Source organism: Schistosoma haematobium, chromosome 3 (assembly GCF_000699445.3).
Source record: "Schistosoma haematobium chromosome 3, whole genome shotgun sequence".
Lineage (NCBI taxonomy): Eukaryota > Metazoa > Platyhelminthes > Trematoda > Strigeidida > Schistosomatidae > Schistosoma > Schistosoma haematobium.
Genome location: NC_067198.1, coordinates 23,774,519 through 23,793,710, shown reverse-complemented (window position 1 = coordinate 23,793,710; position 19,192 = coordinate 23,774,519). Strand labels below are relative to the sequence as shown.

Sequence of the window (19,192 nt, the reverse complement as noted above, 5' to 3'; positions counted from 1 at the left end):
TATTGTAATTAATGATGATGTTAATATGGGCTGTTCCAACAATGGACAGCTTATTATCGAATATTTTTTTATGGTTAATTAAAATTAGGCAATCAAAACTTCACCAACACCTGTATTTCAAGTAACTTTGAGTGAAAATGTTTAGATTTTTTATTGGTAAATCAACTCATACAATATGCAATATAACCAATAAATTAATTAACACTATCTTTATGCGAAAATTAATAGCTACCACTAAATCAACCAAAATAATCAATAGAATGTATTTTTACTATTTCATTTTATCAGATTCTTCTGCCTTTTACAAGAGATCAGACCGTATTATCACATTTTAAAACTATGCTTGGATCACCACCAAGGATAATTATTAAAAATTCTAAAGAAACATATATTTATCCTCCTTCTGGAGTCATACCATTTCATGGTTTTTCTATGTATAGTAAGTGTTTCTGATTTTCCATTACAAATATATTCAAATTTATCCAAATAATTTATTTTGAACTCTTATATGACTAAACTTTGTACTCTTAATTACTTTTGTCCTTGGAGCTTCCATTTTTCCATGTCACTTTGATTTAGCGAAAACCGTAAAATGGTGACTAAAACATCGAGTAAATTAGACATATCTTGCCAAGTCAAATAATGTAATAAGGCTGCAAGTCAAGTCGAATTCAAGTATAGAGCCGCTTTAATGAGTAACACTAGTAGTTCACCTACCCATAGATGTTTGAATTTGTAAACCATCTGAATCATTTTAGCCGTTTTAAGTATACACAAGCTGCAACTCGAGCTTACTTTTTGTCTGTTACTCCTGTCTAGTCGAGTTAATCAAGCACTGTTATCCTTCATTAATTGCTGATTTAGATTGTACGACTAAGTCAATAGAAATTTCAGATGTAACCATTGTGAATTTTCTTTGATAAATTCTACTATATCAAACATTTAGCAGCAAGGGGGATATATGACATAAACGAGAATGACTACAACTTACGTTAGCATAGCTAATGTTAATCAAAATATTATTTGTTATACCAATGTGTTATTATGTAATAACATACTATTTTAATAGTTACTAGAACATTTTACTTAACGATAATTATAATTTCTTCACTTCATTTGGTTTATTGCTTAACGTGTTCAAATCAATTAAAGCTCACAATAATAATACGAATTTTTACAGTAATTAGTTACTTTAAAAATTTTCTCTTATTCACATTTCGTACACTTTAAATTTTTTTTCACTATAGTGTTACCATTATGTTATTTATATGACGACCCAGTCACTTTGTATGTAACATTTCGTCAATTATATATACGTTACTTTTACAAACTACATACCATATCCGATGAAAATAGTGTAAGTCTATCATTTATTAAATCTTCCGCATAACCATAAACCAATTAACTTTGTATTGTATGAATGATGTATCGAATCTTATAGATAAAAAATAAACTTCTGCACTATATCTTGTAAAGTAAAACTACGTGATTTAAATGCTGTTGATAAGCTCAAAACTAAGAAAACAAAAATCCAAATCAACACTTTATTAGAAAGTTGATTACAAATTATAATTTACTTACCTATTTATCTTTCGTAATTATCAGGGTATTTTATGCTTATGCCTGTTATTTGAACGTTTGTTACAAACCAAGGAGCCCGAGATTTTCTTTCATTTAAAATCATTTGGTGCACAACCGTAAGTTGAATTTTTATAGAAGTTATCTAATTTCCTCATAAAACCAACTTTAATATATTTACTTAGTCTTAATAATTATATATTAGCTTTTATTACTAGAATGGAATAAACAGAGGTAGTGGTAAAAGTAGAAAGAAAGCCTGAGCATTAATTCAAATTGAGCTGGAAACTTCCTAGGTAGTTATTAATCTAATCTATTCGCTAATATACCATATTCATTCACTGACTAAATGTCTTTCATTGTTAAACTGCTTGTTTCAGACCACTATTATCGGACGCCGATAAGCATGCCTGTGTTTTAGAACTTGACGAATGGTGAATATGTGTTCAATACTTCTATGAATCCGATGTTTGTTTTGCTGTACTAATGAGGTGTGACAACTTGGACCGATGCATGTATGTGCCTGGTCCTACGTTGTAACTGACCGACCGACTGAAACTGCTTGTATTATTATTTAATTATACTACAGGATTATGCTGTGCATCAGTCAGGTTCACAATTAATGCAACAATGAAATGATAAGACGTATCTACTATGGTTAGTTTGCAATATATGAACACTATAATGTTCACGAAATTAAACACAATAATTAGATTCTAGAATATGGGTGTTAAAACAGTTTTAGTTCTCTTAATCACTGGGATGAATCAGACAGAAGTCGACTTTTGTAATTAACTGAAACAATATCCAGGATACAGCCTGTATTTAAATTTGATAATATAATCCAGTATCCTGTAAAAATATTTATGGTAGGCTAAGTTTAGATTAAAAAAGCTATGGTAGAAATTCGTGATTAACATACCAAATGATTATCTTTAATTTCAAGAGTGATTCGCCAAATGAAGCAGATGAATACACCACCATATCATGTTGTTGAACTGATGATTACCATAGCGTTTGAGGAAATCATTGATACTGTCAGGTTTACAATATAAATATAAAATTAGGTGATAAATTCACTGTACCACCAAGCCTAATTGAGGTGCCTAGTGCTGAGACAATCGCTAAAGTAATGTCGGTTGACTGGCCAAAAAAGAGCAAAGTGTATTTTGATAAACACTTAAATTATATGGCTTTTATTCGAAATGTGTTCCGAAATGAAAAAAGACATCTGCGGTGTAAGCTTGAGACCAATCCTTTGCTTTAGGCTTGTAACGCTAAAATTTCAGTAGGTCACTTTCACACAAACAAAAGCAGTGATTCAAACAGACCATTATTCGTTTCTCTCATATAACTAAAACACGAATTTCAGCGAAGGGATCTCTTTTCAACGAATTTATTATCAAGCTGTACAATCGTATATATATGAAAATTTTGTTTTTGTAAAAGTACTAATTCCGTGAGGAAATGTGAACACAGTTAATAAAATGGTTATAATACTAGATTACGTAATACGAATAATAACAATAGATTTAGTGAATAAAATAGCCGAAGCACTTACCATCCAGGAGCTTAAACCAGAACTATGCGTACAAAAGAAGTACGTCTTATCGTTATCGTTACCTTGGCCTTAAGTATTTTGATTACCCATTATTATTATTATCATTATTATTATTATTATTATTATTGTTATTATTATTATTATTACTGCATTCCCCCCTTTACTTATGTCTTATATTCTCATTGTTTTATTCGTGAATACTCATCATATCACCTTATTTATTTTTACACCTCTATGACCTTTAATTATTATAACAAAAACATTTTAATCATCTTATTAGAAACGGCCGTCCAGTGCTTCCAGGTTTCCAACGGTGGTCTAACATCAATTAATTCATGATCTCAACCAAAAACTTTTACAAAAACAAAATTTTCATATATATACGATTGTACAGCTTGATAATAAATTCGTTGAAAAGAGATCCCTTCGCTGAAATTCGTGTTTTAATCTCTCATATAACTAATTTTCTCACTAAAACCTGTTATATATGTTTTCGAGAAACTATAAGCTTCAGTGTGGTTAGACTGTCGATAAATCTCTTAAGTCATACAGAAATATTATTAAAAACACTTGGAGAAAATGACAAATTATCTGATTGTTACAGACGTATTCATTTTAAAAAAGTACGAAGTAGCGAAACAGTAATCATAAACATTGATATCAAAAGAAGCATTAAAATAAGTAAAAAGAAGAAAGGAAAGGACACTACATCAACAACAAACGTTTCCTTTCGAAACCAAACTATCTGCCCTTCATTGATTTTGCAGTAGAAACAGAGTCAATCATCATGGTTCGAACCGCAGTTAGTAATTAAAATTCAGGGTCTCAAGGTGCAAGTTGTATTTGAATGTATTTTCTGAACAAGTTCTTATAATGTATGCCATCAATAAAGGAATAGTTCGGTGAAACAGTTCAGTATGATGTGGTTGGTGCAAAACATTTTGGTATATGACTTCAAAGTAGTACATTTTAGGCGTATAGTTACGTTCACACTCGTGGTGACTTCAAGAAGGCGTAACGTTAAACGCTGATTTTTATTCTTTCTTTAAAGGTTAACGTATATATTCATGCGTTATAACTTGTTGTCTGAGTGCCATGCTAATGTATACGTAATGATACCGCCAATTAGATAGCAGTGACTTATCGATCGGACCAGTGACGCGTAAAACACGTGCGAGCAGTCTATAGTCCTGATTGGTCCTGCATTTCACCTAGCCCAGTCAGTTAAGTCCAGAACACAAATCTCAGCCTCTGTGATGTGAATCATGTATCTAAAACAATACGGGGTTTATATACCAATCAAACAGACTACATCGTAAAATAGAAAGCAACATTTGTACAAGATTTGACCAAGTGTGGATGTGAAGGTGGGAGGTAGTGATTAATAGACAGGGTATAATTCAAGCATGGTGAATCGTATAATAATAGTTCATAGGTCAAAATAAAGCTCATGATAAGAGGGACATTAATATGAATAGTTTAGTTATTCAAAAATTATACGATAAAAATGTACGTATAGTATTGATCCATAAATGGATCACAAAAGTTATCATTCATTGTGCTTATCGGGACATAACATCATGAATGTCATTAATACCTAACTATTTCAATATCACATTACTGATCATGTCTTCAAGTCTGATTGTTCGTTCTGTTACTAGGATATAAACAAAAGTTGAATTTTTATTTAAATTGGATGCCTTGCTAGAACATGAGATTTGTTTTTTATATAGAAGCTCTAAAGTAAATTAAAGATTTCTCTCACGAAACAAATCCCTCTCAAAAGTATGTAATCCAAACTGAAAAATCACGTCTTACTGTTCAAAACTTCAATTTTTATGTACAAGAGTTTATAGAATGGTCAAAAATTCATCTTTATTGTAGAGTCCTTGTAAAAATAATCCTAATGTAAACTTAGCAATAACACTATTAAAAAAATTCTACGCCTGAAGGGCAAATATGTTTCACTGCTCCGAAAACAGCACACAGATCTTCCTATAGATGTCAGTCCACCAACGACGGAAGAAATCAGAATGGCCATCAGACAAATCAAGAGCGGGAAAGCAGCAGGGCCCGAAGATATACACTATTGTCAGTACCAGGGGAAGTCTTTAACAGAGTGTTGGTGGACAGGATGAAAGACGTAGTAGACGCCCAACTTCGAGATCAACAAGCTGGATTCCGTAAGGATACGTCGTGCACAGACCGAATTGCGACACTACGGATCATCGTCGAACAATCAATTGAGTGGAACTCAACACTGTACATCAACTTCATTGATTATGAAAAGGCATTTGACGGTGTAGATAGGAGAGCGTTATGGAAACTTCTACGACACTACGGAGTTCCTGAGAAGATTTTCAACATCATCCGGAACTCATATGACGGACTACAGTGCAAGGTCGTGCATGGAGGACAGCTGACAGATGCATTCCAAGTATGGACCGGAGTCAGACAAGGCTGTTTACTCTCTCCCTTCCTCTTTCTTCTGGTGGTCCACTGGACCTCGACATCTGAGGGAAAACACGGAATACAATGAACAGCTCAGAATCAATTAGACGATTTGGACTTCGCAGATGACCTAGCCCTCCTATCGCATACACATGAACAAATGCAGATAAAGACAGCCAGTGTAGCAGCAGTCCCTACATCAGTAGGCCTCAACATACACATACACAAGGGGAAAACCGAGGTCCTCAAATTCAACACGGAGAACAACAATCCAATCACTCTTGATGGCAAAACTCTGGAAGATTTAGAATCCTCCACATACCTGGGAAGCATCATTGATGAGCAAGGAGGTTCAGATGCAGACGCACAGGCAAGGATTGGCACAGAAAGGGCCGCATTCCTACAATTGAAGAACATATGGGACTCAAAACAACTTTCAACCAATATCAAAGTCAGAATCTTCAATACAAACGTCAAGGTAGTCAGTTCTACTGTACGGAGCTGAAACTTGGAGAACTACAACAACCATCATCAAGAAGATACAAGTATTTATAAATAGTTTTTTACGCAAGATACTCAACATCCATTGGCCGGATACCATCAGCAACAGCCTTCTCTGGGAGAGAACAAACCAGCTTCCAGATGAAGAAGAAATTAGGAAAAGACGATGGAAATGGATAGGACATACACTACGCAAATCGTCAAACTGCATCACGAGGCAAGCCCTAACGTGGAATCCTGAAGGGAAGCGGAAAAGAGGAAGGCCAAGAACACATTACGTCGGGAAATAGAAGCAGATGTGAAAAAGATGAATAACAACTGGAAGGAGCTGGTAAGGATTGCTCAGGACGGGGTTGGATGGTGAACGCTGTTGAGCGGCCTATGCTCCTTCACGAGGAGTAACAGGTATAAGTAAGTAAGTAAGCTACGAAAACACATACATACCACATTTAATTAATAAATACAAAAATATTTCTCAACTATCACTATTTACAAGAGTAATTCATTACTCTGTAGTAGCTGAAACGACTAACTCAGCAATGACTGATTTATTTTCTCTAATTTTACACTGATGCATTGAATAATCTATATGGTAAATGAACAGGATAACTTCCCACTTCTTCCAATATAGAATAACTAAACTGTTATTGTATTGATATAATTCAGAACTGTGTAACGTGGTTTGGGATTATGAGGCTAACAATGTTTACTTATTTTCCTAAACGTATATGACAGATATTATTACAAGTGATCAGTTCTTCACACACAGAAAAACTATCACAATTGTTGTGAATTTTATCACTTGTTTCAACAAGTAATGTTTAACTTTTTAATAACTTTTCTTCAGTGTCCGTTTTATATTTAAATGGCTAGTGCGTGCATTCAGTGGTTTTTTGGCACCTGACCAAGTACTTTTACTATGGGATAGAATCCTTGGATTTGATTCTTTGGAAATTTTATCAGGTGCAGACAACTGTAAAATGTTTTCTTATATACAGTAAAATAATTGTGTACATTTATGTTTTACATATGAATACGAGTCGACCGTAAATGAAGCATACAGACATAAAATACTCTGGTTCTCGACACTGCTCGGTAATTAAAACAAAGTACTGGACATAATAGTTTAAACTAATAGCTGACTTCGCCAACGGTTATCTTGACATGTACCAGAAACCTAGGCTTCCTATCTGAACTGTTCAGTAAATTAAAACTGGGAGATCACAAAACCGTCAAATAATAGTGTAACTTTCACCAAACATCTTTTCGCATAGATGAAGTAAAATGCTTGAATCTGATAAGCCCATTGATCTCTTTCATAGTTTTCCAGACAGAGCATAAAGCCACACCAACAAAATCACCTACATCTGTACTAACTCCTGAAGTCTTTTTTGGAAAACTCGCTGGTTGCTCTTAATCACAACGATCAAATTGAAGTTTTGTCGACGACATAGTCGTCGCCAGGATAACCTGAAAATAATACTACCGATGGGAAGAAAGAAGTCCAGTGTCGGTTACAAAGTTGGCGACGTAGATCATCAGTATAATGCGTTTTAAATTAACGAGGCTTTGAGAGCGGTGTTCGGTCCGCTTCTTATCTACATATCTGGAAAAACGGTTTTGATTGTGTTCTCTGCCTACTCTAAACACAATAATTCCACTAACGTACATACTGAATGAGCTAACAATCAAGTACTCACGTAAAATCAGCCTATTTCAAAACCGCCAGTCGGAACATCAGAAAGTCCGGTCAAGAACCACTTACTGTTCAGAAAAAAGTTATTATATAAAAATATATAAATATATCAAAGCGACTACATAAATAGAGGATCATAATACACCGTAAATTTTTATAGGTTTATAGACAATTAACTAAATTTCTCTGAATAGCAATAGATGTCTCTACCTTTAATTGGTCAAACGAAAGCTAACATTTAGGATAATAATAGGATATCGTGAATCACTTATCGAATGAATAAGTAATAAGTGCAGAAACAGACATCCAGAAAATAATCCCTTGATTTTCCAAGGGTTATTTCCGCTCTTCTAAACATTTTCTGTATAAATGGAAATTTTAATTATATCCACAGCAATTTTGTCGCTGCAAATCAAATTTACTATCTAGAATATGGTTTTCAAGCTACAATTTCTGAGAAGTCACTAGCTATGAGTTCTCTTAATCTTGATTATATTGAAGATCAGATATCTTTTTATAAATATTGACAAAATTACAAGAAACCTAATATATCAGACACAACTGGTAGCGTGACAAATTTGATTCAAGTATTAGTATAGGTTTCTGGATATTTTTGTTTTAATTGAGATTATCGACCGATCACTGTTCAAACACCAGTGAAAACATGGTAGCTCAGTGGTCTAGAGGTTAAGCGCTCGCGCGCGATCACTGCGTCATTCATATTCATAAATTTAATTGTTTAACTACAGTTATAACTGTCGCTATATTCTCTTACCGTAAGATCGTGAATGTAATGCATAATTACCGAATAATAGACATAATTTCATGTGAAAAATTTACTCACTGAACACAATGGGAGATGGATGCGCAGTATCGTGGGATGACCGAAGTTAGACATTAAAATCGTTGGTTAACGGCTCAGTGGACTAGAGGCTAAATGTTCACTCGAGATCGAAGTCCATGGGTCTGAGTCATACGTGCGGAGTCGTAGATGCGTATGACTGAGGAGTCCTGTGTTAGGACAAAATGGCTGTTCAATGTTTCCAAGTGTTTAATGGTTGTCCAACTTAAATCGGTTCATGATTCCAATGAAAATCTACTGTTTCTGTGGTATGTGCTACTTATGTCGACATAAGTAGTATATAACGCAGACCAGGAATAGAACATCTGGCAGCGGAAGGTTGGGAAGATCGAAGAGGAAAGAACGAGAACAGAGAGTAATTGGTATGGAAATGAAGTCATTGTGTTCAGTGGGTAAATTTTTCACGTGAAATTATGCATATCTTTTGGTAATTATGCATTACATTCACGACCACTGTGTCATTTATACTCATAAATTTAATTGTTTTACTACAGTTCTAGCTGTCGCTATATTCTCTTACCGTCGTACTAATCTACTTCTGGTGAAAACAAATGCAGATGTTGAGGTGTGAAAATTGTTTGATACATTAAATTAATGTCTGTTTGAATTTACTTTACGATTCTTATTATTTCTGACAAGATTATAATTTCGAAGTTTAAAAACCATTCACCAGTGCAAATATATTTAGCCAGGAATCGTTTCTGAGAAGACTGCTTACAAACACTTCACCAAATGTCTTAGTTATGAGGTAAACTTGGATAGACATTTAGTGCAATCAGTCATACGCAAAGAAGAAAATGACACATATGTGGATCGGTTCAAGCTCCCATGCCATATCAGCACAGAGAGATAAGATTATCATTGAAATCATCAACCGACCTTAGTTAGCCATTAAAAACTGGGCGTACTAGACTGCCGTTTGTTCCTAGCATGGGACTCCTTGGCAGTGTGCATCCACAACAACGCGACCGGGAGTCGGACTCATAACATTCAATCTCGCACTCATACTTAACCTCTAGACTGGTGTCACGTCTTAATTTGATCAGTCTGTAACTTTCTTCCAACGTAATCCTGCACCAAACAGTGTCACCCCTCGAGACATGGTATAAGTAATCCATGTCCCCAATACCTCAGTTGATGAAGATGCACAACCTCACCAACCGATTCACCATGCATCGAGAATACCTATCTCGAATACTAGTAACCTACGGATATCCCCCATTCCTAATGGCCATGTTTAACACCCATAAAGTAGAATCTCGAGTGCGTTGGGAAAAATAACGTTTAAGATTGGAAAAGAATATGTTTCCATTATTCGTCAAAAGCAAGAGCTCGTTTTCATAGCTTAGAAACGAACTTCCATTTATAAGTACAAGTTTATAAAGTCAATAAAAAATTTCAAGTCTTTAGTAAGAATTGGAACGAAAATCCAGGAACTACTAAATAAATACTATTGATGGGAATGATTTATGTATCTGATACAAAAGCAGCTCGAAAAACAAGATATTTAATAAAGTTTGGTCATATAACACGAAATTACAGAACTCAATCCGAAATAATTACACAGCAGTTCCGTTGGTTCACGTAGTAGAGTAGTTCACCAAACAACAAAATTAGCGGCTACTACACTTGATCATTAATATTCTATATTTCGTCACATTGTGCTGAAATATGTACGGAAAACATCATAATGTACTAAGTATTATGGTAAGATTCCCTTTTAATCTAGTATTTTTCTGGGTTAAATGGCCAAAAACATAGAACCCTTAAGTGATAACTCGCAGCCATTTAATTTAAGCACGTAATAAGAAATATGGTCCTGTACTTCTATATACACTAACTTCAAAATATTTGAAAATAAGGTCTTTAATTAAGTTTCGAACTGAACTAATAATTTTGAGCTCTACTGATAAACATTCATGGTCTAACCCAAATAGGCGTACGTATAGTGAACAACTTGATTATGAACAAACAATTAAGTAGCGTTTATGTATTGATCTAATAATTTACATTCACTTAAACGTAAGTAATAAATGCTCAACTTTTATTTCCAGGCGGTTTTAGCAGACTTGACATCCATACGAGTGATCAGTCTTCTCCAAATGGTTATGTTCACAAACTGAAGTTATCATACGGATATGTTAAGTTGTGAAAATTTTGTATATTCCAATGATACTGCATTATACAAAGTTTGGACTATTTTCTTTAAAATAACTAATTTGGTAATATTATCAGTCAAAATAATCTGTCAATAAATTTCGGGATGTACAGTATAGTTTTAGCTGAATGTTCAACAAAACAATTTCGAAGGTCCAGAAAGCGTATTTGACTGGTTTGCTTTAAAGAGATAAGACGTCCGAGTATTCTGTCGTCATAAAAACCTAAGCTATTGGCTATAAACGTGTTAGCCTTTCTAAGCGATGCGCGCAAAGTTACTTAGCATATCACCATGAGTCAAATAAACAGCCATAATATTCAGATCGTTTCAAAGAACACTAGAACTTGAGTTATAAACAGCAATTTACTTTCAATCATGCCCATCACAGCTACCTAGATTACGAAACCTCTCCTTTAAATAAAATGTTTAAATATAAAGGTGAGTTGGGTTATAGATCATTCTCGTACCTGTAAAATCGTATAATTAAGTATCAAGTTGCCGAGAAAGCTTAGCAAGTCAGTTATTTTTCTAACAAAAACTCATTACAGTCTGAAGTATTACTTAAGTGCTAAGCGAATTCACTTGTGATTCTATGGAGTTGAAAGCACAAACGGAAATGTCTGTGTACTATTCTGTATATATATAGAAATCAAGAGTAAAGCAGTTACAGGCTGAGATTGATTCTATACTCCAGCAAGATTTTATAACCTCCATATAAATGATGAGGGTTTGGTCACTTATTTATATAGGTAGGAATTACACATAAAGGATTTTAGTAACAACGGGATAAGCTGTTTTGCGTTATATGAACAGAACCATCTTGCATGATGAAATATGTCACTAACTTTATATCTCATATTCTATCAATAATCCCGTTTATAGCATATATCTGAAATTAGAGCAACAAAAACTGAACAAATATAATAAGTTTTCGCAATGCGATTGATCTAGACTGAATTAGTATGATCTATCAAGGCAAAATGTCATGAACGTGAAAATACTTTATTTTCGTTGAAAAAGTCGTAAGCATAAAGCAGTTTTTGTTAACAAACATTATATTTCATACTTCTTATATTCCATCCCATCTGGAGGTCGTATTTCAACTTTACCTGCTCCAACTTCACTCCAATTGGTGCTGAGGACTGTACCAGCTGATTCCGTCTAGAATAAAAACATCAATGCATTACAACTCTTTAAAAGCAATAAAAGGATATCCCCAAAAATACCTAAAATACTGAATTAGGATTGTTAAAAAGTTTGCTTGACATAGGATTTTTTCGGTAACGACTGGGATAAATGAAAGCTTTCAAAAAATGAAAATCCAAGGGTCGGACAATACTGCACTAATTTGGACTGCAGTATCTAAGAAAATATGTTAATACAAGTACGATTTTCAAAGTAAAAGTGAAAGTGGTTATGTGCGACCAGCCGTACACAGATGTTATGTAGGCTTCTAAAGGATATCCCGTTTTTACATGTAAAAAACCACTTTAATTCGTCTTAAACTTTTTTCCACCTCGATAACTGATATTATCAGATTTTAGGGAGTTAAGGCATTGGATCTTTGATACAAGGTTTGACAAACAGTTACCACAATTTTACAGGAGCATAAAAATAATTACTTTCAGTCGTACGCTCTGCTTCGCATCACCTATTTGATATAACGGCTAAGCGAAGACGCTGAAGGAATAGGATATATATTAGTATTTTCTGGTTTCCGAGCTATATAACTGGAGTTTTCACTGTATAGAGGACAGGTTTTATTGATATACACGGCAATCATTCACTTCATTTTGCACATAAGAGTGAAATTAAACAGGAAAACACCAATAAAAAGCTTTGTGAATTCCATTTCAACAAAACGATAACGGTGATTAGTTGTAACAAATTCATATGCTTCCAGATAATACTAACTTTGGAAGTGGAAAAAGAAACTTTTTCTGACGACAGTGAGTAGGATAAGCTGCTGAAATTTAGACTGATAGTTTACAAGATAGACAGTATAAGTAGAAGTGATAGTCTACGAGAGAATAACAGATTACATCACCAATTGATCCCAGAATTCAAATATTAAAAGATAATTGAAATCTCGGACCACTTCAAAACAAAACGGACTTCGATGATAGTTAACAGTCTACTGGATTGAAGGTATTTAGGAGACGGGACGATAGGCAAAGGTAAGTGATGACAATAGAATTTATGAATTTCATTTGTAAATTCACTAAAAGTGAAAGGAGACAAGCGGAGGACTTTCAAGAGTAACTCTAATAGCTTAAGTTGCAGAAAAGACTGAATAATCAATTTTGGGAGCATTTGGAAACCTCAGGTCTCAAAAGGTAACTTTTGAAGTTCTACCTTCATTTGCCTTTAAAGCCGCTGTCCACAACTATTATTCACATGGACAATAATTTAGGATCTGGGACATATATCTGTCTAAACTCCCAAACGGGGAGAAAAACGATAACTTGAGATGTGTAATAAATAATACTAACATTAGAAATAAAGAACTCCAGGTAACGTTCGCTGACCAAAATACATTTAAGTTTAGTTTTTAAGTATATCACTCTCTGAAATGTTTGTATATTTTCGGCTGACGAAGAGCCTTCAAACAGAATGCGTTCAGTCCCTTACGGAAATATTTTTTCTGTTCAAATCAAAATCGATGGATCTGGGTCATTGAAAGCGATTTTGCGTAAGACAGCGTAAAGAAACAAAGCACTCGTTTGTACCTCAGACTTGAAGTAGATAGTCTACATCTCCCGAAACACTTCAGACAAACAGTCATTCTATTCAGGAAATGATACCGTATTTTGATCAGACCTAGAGAGAACTGGTTAAGGATTAACACAGATCTTCAGAATTATTTACTTTCATAGTGTTGGCTCCTGAATGAGAACCTTTCGTCAGACATATGCCAAGTAGAACCTGGTGCTTGTGTACATTGGTTCAAGTTTCCACACCCCATTAGAACATCGAGGTGAAAACACTACAAAAATTCCAAGAGTAATAGAGGTTGTAAGAGTATTCGTTATGATAAAACAGATAATACATCAACTTTACAACCCAAGAAAAAAACGTTAAGTCAGTTGAACGAAAAAAATTCTGAAGAATTTAGAAAATCGGGATCTACAGAAAGATAAACAGTAAATGCATCTGAGAAATTCCAAACGATTTCGACCTATATTAAAAACTCTCCAACTATTCTTAACGATAATCAACCAGACCCTAACCAGGTAGTCTACACTTACCTAAATAACTCAATCCAAAAGTATCTTCGTAGATTGATGTCGTGTCTTACATATGGCATGTGAAATCCGGCAAGTATAGAAACGGTATACTAATTTCGAAAACTAACTTACTCTGACATCTGAGTGTCGGAAAGATCAATCAACGTCCTCAAAAACGTATGATATCCTTACATAAATTCAACAAAACACCTTTGTCTTAGAACCAGGGTTTACTGTTTTTCTTTTTTAAAAATTTTAGTAACCTTTTATCCAAAGTAGTTCATAGGCTTGTGGGAATCAGCAGGCTCAACAATCATATCATCATAACAATTAGGCTTCTGTTGAAATAGATGTATAACGGACAGTTCCATTTAAATTTATTCGATAATTGTCTCAACTTATGAAAACGTAATTCCCACTTCATAATCTTAAGAAATTGATTTGAATATCAGATCTCCAAACCTTACTATCTTTAATTACGGAACAGTGATGAGTGATTGAGAATAGTACAAGAAAACAAGGATTAAACCAGATTTTATTAACAGACGTATTCCTCTACACTGGTAAGTAGTTTTGAAACAGGTGATCAAGGTTCAGACGAGAAAAGTAAATGAACCAATAATGTTGTGAGACTTTGACTATGACCGGTGCAGAAGTGTTATGGTAAGGGAACACATGCAATATCAAGGCATTTCTCATAAATTTCTTATCAGTTAATGGTCATTACCAGCCACGGGAGTCGCAAAAAAGCTCTTGTAAAACTACACTCCTGGTTTCATACTTGCACGTGAACATAAACATAGTTATCGACGCCCGATTATACCCATATTTCTTAACCTACAAGTAGCATCTAATTCTTTCGACCTAGGTTTAAGGGCAAAATGTTTCATTGAAAGACATATCGAATATCCATCCAAACCTTGTTAATGTTTTCTACTCGAACCCTATTGGCTGACTCAGCACTTATGGCGAACTTTAAGCCTCAAGTAGTATTGGGGATGTTCAACCTTCAAATACAAGAAAACTAAAATCGATGTAATCTGATTGTAAGGTCAACTTCCAACAAATTTCCGTTACATTGCTCTATCAACTGATATAATTCAGTTTATTGAAAACCACTCAGTTCGCAGTCCTAATCATTGTAACTGATACATAACTGAATAACCTTAAATGTATCTTCAATCCCACTGGAATCATCACCAACACCACTCCCATTACGAAACTGGACTTCTCTATGGTCAGTAGGCAGGGGAAGGAAAGGATAGTAGTTTTGTTTGCGGTATTGAAGTCGGAGTTGAGAGTACATTAGCTTAGTGCACGAGCGTATCAGATGGTTTTCATCAGAATTGCCCACTACCCCCTCTTATTTAATGTGCTCAAAGATGCTCTCTTACAAACAACACTTCTCAACTTCCCAGAGATTAGTCTCGCACCAGGACGTTCACTTATCGAATTAAAATACCTAACTGATATAGTTCTGTTTGATGATAACGCTGACGAAACGCAGTTTCTTGGCTACCTCGAACAGCAATCTAGAGATGTTTGGGATGCGTTTCTTTCCCCATAAATGCAAAATGTTGCCTGGACTGATTATAAGGAGTAAAGTAGTTAAGTATCTTGATCGCTTCACTGATCTTAGGAGTCCTGGTGGGTTGGTCTCGGAAAGGATCTAAGAAAGCTCGGTTAGCCCCAATCAACTTGCGTCACTTTTGGCGTGTGCTAAATGTCCGTTCACAGACAAAGCGCGTTTGTATTGCGCAGCAGCCTGTCCTGTTCTACTGTATGGCTGTGAAACATGCTATCTGAAGGTAGAAGACAAGCACAAGCCCCAGGTGTTTGACCATAGGTTTCTTCAAGGAATTGTTAGCGTTTCATGGGTCGACGGAGTGGGCAATCATGTGGATGGACATAGGGTACTCGTTAAAGGTCGCAAATCAATTAGTGAGGCGGTGTAAATTCATAGACTAAGGTGGTAAGCGAATATATTACTTATGTCTAAGCACAAATCGGCTCTGGTTAAGTTAGTAAACAGTGAAAGATAAGATAATCCGATTAAAAACAACTATGCGGGACTAGTCAAGAAATGAAGTCATGGGATAAGATATATTTGTCAACTGATGACAAATTACCGCTACTATTCACGTCAATGTTCTATACGTGAAAGGCATAGATAATTTGTCCGTTTCGTTTAGGTAAAATAGACTATCTAGTCTGTTGGGATAAAATCAAGCAAATACCTGTTTGCTTAAGGCACATTCGAAATTGAAACGATAATCTAAACTTCAAGCCAAAACTCTTTAGTTTACTAGAAGTAAGAGAAAAGAAGGGAAAACCTACAAAACTTTTGATCATTGCCCTTCTAGTTTCATCTGAGGCATTTTCGTAAATATTTCTGAACAATTTGTTTAGAGGGTCTTCTTCTCCCTCTATTTCAGCTGCTTCTTTATCGATCTTATTCCAATCGTGTGCAGATTTGCTTGAAGAAGGGTAGGAGTGAACAATTTTGGTGACATCATATGACGTCTCTGCAAAGAAATAGAGAAAATGAATAACATGGATAGAGGTTATGCTTTATATGCGCCAAAATGAAAATACACCGACTTTTACAGACAATCGTAATGTTGAAGAACGAAAGGATTACTTATGATTTCTCACTAACCTACGTTATTGCACAAGTGAAATATGTTAACTAGATAAACGGCGAAGTGATCTTAAAAATAATGTCCAACGGATACTAGCTTTTCGGTGAGACTAAAATTTATGTAAGACCTTTAAACGATCCTTAAGCGATCTTAACAATGCCCACTTGCGTAAGAGTTAAATGAGTTTTAATTTAGTAAGGAATTAAATTTAGGATTTAACGTTGGACATCAAAGTTTTCATAACAGACTTAAGTCAGCTATAATACCAAAAAATATTTAACTATATGAATAAGTGAATGCCGCACCACAATCCATGACTTGCTATCCTACATCTAATTGGTCTATCCATAAATTAGACTCGCTAGCTTTCCCACTACCAGTAGATGAAACGTTATTAAAATCAAAAGTCATAACAAAAGAAACTTTGAAGGATTCACAGTCATCGAATAAAATTTTTGTGAGGACGGGGTTTCGAGTTTATTATCTGGATGTACTTGGTTCGCAAATTAAAATTTGGAAGTAGATTTCTTAGATTATCTTGATAAATACATTTTAGAGACGCTGCAAATACAGAAATATTTGTTTTACAAAGTTTATTTGTTTCTTCAGGATCCTGGAGCTTATGTACACCATTGGTTTGGAATCAGGGTTTTTCAACTCCCCTAGGTGGACTCTCAGTGTCCACCAACCCGGTCAAAAGGCCGGACATTCGCTTTTCGTTCTCTCAATTTCGTAAAATATACCGACGCCACGAGAAGGCAGTGAGTAGGACTTCTCTGGCAGTGATTGTATAAGCGTGACCAAGCGAAAGCATTTCGAGAGAGGACTTAGTCTCCCCACCCCTGCCGTACCACAGCATTTGAGGGCGGAGTATCCTGAGGAAACAAATGGCGTATTAACTTACTGATCACCGGCTACCATGGGTCTTCTCCTCTTAACGTTACCACAACTCGTGGATTAGGCCTCTAGGACAAAGGCTAGAGGTGTGGCACCCTAAGAAAGCCTCCTGCTTCGGTTCGTGCTCGGGTAATATTTTAGCCCTCAAAAAAATCGAGTGTCGGAGTGTGACGTATATATATTTAGTGCCTCCTTGTATTAATTAATTATTTATTTGAACACATAAATACTGGTACAAGAGAGCGCCAATATATATGCGCCACACAAAACAATGAGAATTCGAAGAGAAAAAAAGGTAAGGAGTGTGAAAAAAAAGAGAACAATAACGAAGAGTTTGGTGTAAAGTAGTGTAGTAATAATAATAGTAATAATGAGGGGACGGAAAGGTACAATCAGAAGAAATCTTTCAGTTAAGGGAGACACAACCACTTTTTATGAAGAAAGTAAAAGAAGGTTACAGCAGGATCGCCACTGGCTTCTATTCTGAGCCATATCTGATAACGTCTCTAGCCACTGTGTAGCGCCATCTCTCGGACCCCAAACAGGGAGTCGTGAAGGACCGACAGAAGCCAGTCCTTTACAGCTTTCTTTCATACAACGACACCATGTCATGCACTGACCGCCTCTCCGCTGTTCCCAACCAGTCCCAGCGTCTCTGGGACGACATTTGTAGAACATGTCCAAGCCACCTAAGTCGGTGTTTCAAGATGGTGACATCGATTGCATTATCATCTCTGTTCCAGAACACACGATGCCGAACCTCTGCATATATATATATATATATATATATCACTCGACCAACTAGTGTCACTGTAGTGTCTAGTACTATGTCAAGCCCACATAGGTTATTCTAGCTTAAAGAGTCACAATCTGACCTTGTCAATAATCCGTCTATTAATCTTGACTGTTTTTATATCAGCGTACGTGTGTGTATCGCTTACCCTACTTATCACATATCCAGCTTATTTGTCCGGCTATAAATATGGAGTCATGCCTAATCAAGTAAGGTCTGCACACTTGTATTTTATGCGTTTTATTATTAGTTTTTCTCAACAGACGAGTGCGTGAAATAAATACATCCCACTGACGACAGATTAATTAAATCAAAAAATAGTTTGACAAATCTATAACTGCGCCCTAACTAACTTCAACTTACGAATTCCTGAACCAGTGATACAATCTTGAGATTCCAGATGACTCCAGCAAACTTTATCTGCTTTCTTTAACTTGATTTCGATTTTCGTGGCGGTGACACGGTATGATGAATCTTCTGGCACAACTTCATGGAGCAACTGGAATTTCTTGAGCAACTCATCACCGGTGGGAATAGTCAGGTACAAAGAAACCTGTCTTTATAAACTTAATTTATTATTTTACTTTCTCACCTCCCGTCTTTTTATTTCTACCCGAATATCAGTTGGTGCCATCTTTTTTCTTAAATAATCTATCCAAATATTATCCTCTGACTGATACCAATCAAATCTATTTAGCAACAAGTCAATGAAATCTCCACCTTGACTAACCGATCACCAGAAGCAGACATCATTAACCTGCAGGACGAAAGTTTAAACTCTAAGGAATGCAACGAAGCGAAAAAATTGATGAGTTCGCCGAAGTAC

The 19,192-nt window shown here is 35.3% G+C and overlaps 2 protein-coding genes across 3 annotated transcripts in view; one reads left to right on the top strand and one right to left on the bottom strand.

Moving 5' to 3' along the window:
* MS3_00005303 (uncharacterized protein) overlaps nt 1–10,917 on the top strand; it is a 22,061-nt gene extending 11,144 nt beyond the window's left edge. Inside the window, exons 11-16 of one of the 2 annotated variants that reach the window (XM_051213339.1) lie at nt 289–439; nt 1,248–1,357; nt 1,606–1,697; nt 6,939–7,054; nt 9,144–9,214; nt 10,704–10,917. In XM_051213339.1, coding sequence (XP_051069310.1) covers nt 289–439; nt 1,248–1,357; nt 1,606–1,697; nt 6,939–7,054; nt 9,144–9,214; nt 10,704–10,772 — 609 coding nt within the window. In that variant the 3' untranslated portion in view covers nt 10,773–10,917. The remainder of the gene's footprint in view (nt 1–288; nt 440–1,247; nt 1,358–1,605; nt 1,698–6,938; nt 7,055–9,143; nt 9,215–10,703) is intronic. The other variant, XM_051213338.1, reaches the window with a different exon arrangement.
* On the bottom strand, nt 10,129–19,192 carry SUGT1 (Suppressor of G2 allele of SKP1). Its single transcript, XM_051218997.1, has 6 exons — nt 19,097–19,192; nt 18,959–19,055; nt 18,730–18,919; nt 16,372–16,559; nt 11,874–11,968; nt 10,129–10,313 (listed from the first exon to the last, which is right to left on the bottom strand). The coding sequence occupies exons 1-6, from the start codon at nt 19,117–19,119 to the stop codon at nt 10,304–10,306; spliced, it is 603 nt and encodes a 200-aa protein (XP_051069309.1). The 5' UTR covers nt 19,120–19,192; the 3' UTR covers nt 10,129–10,303.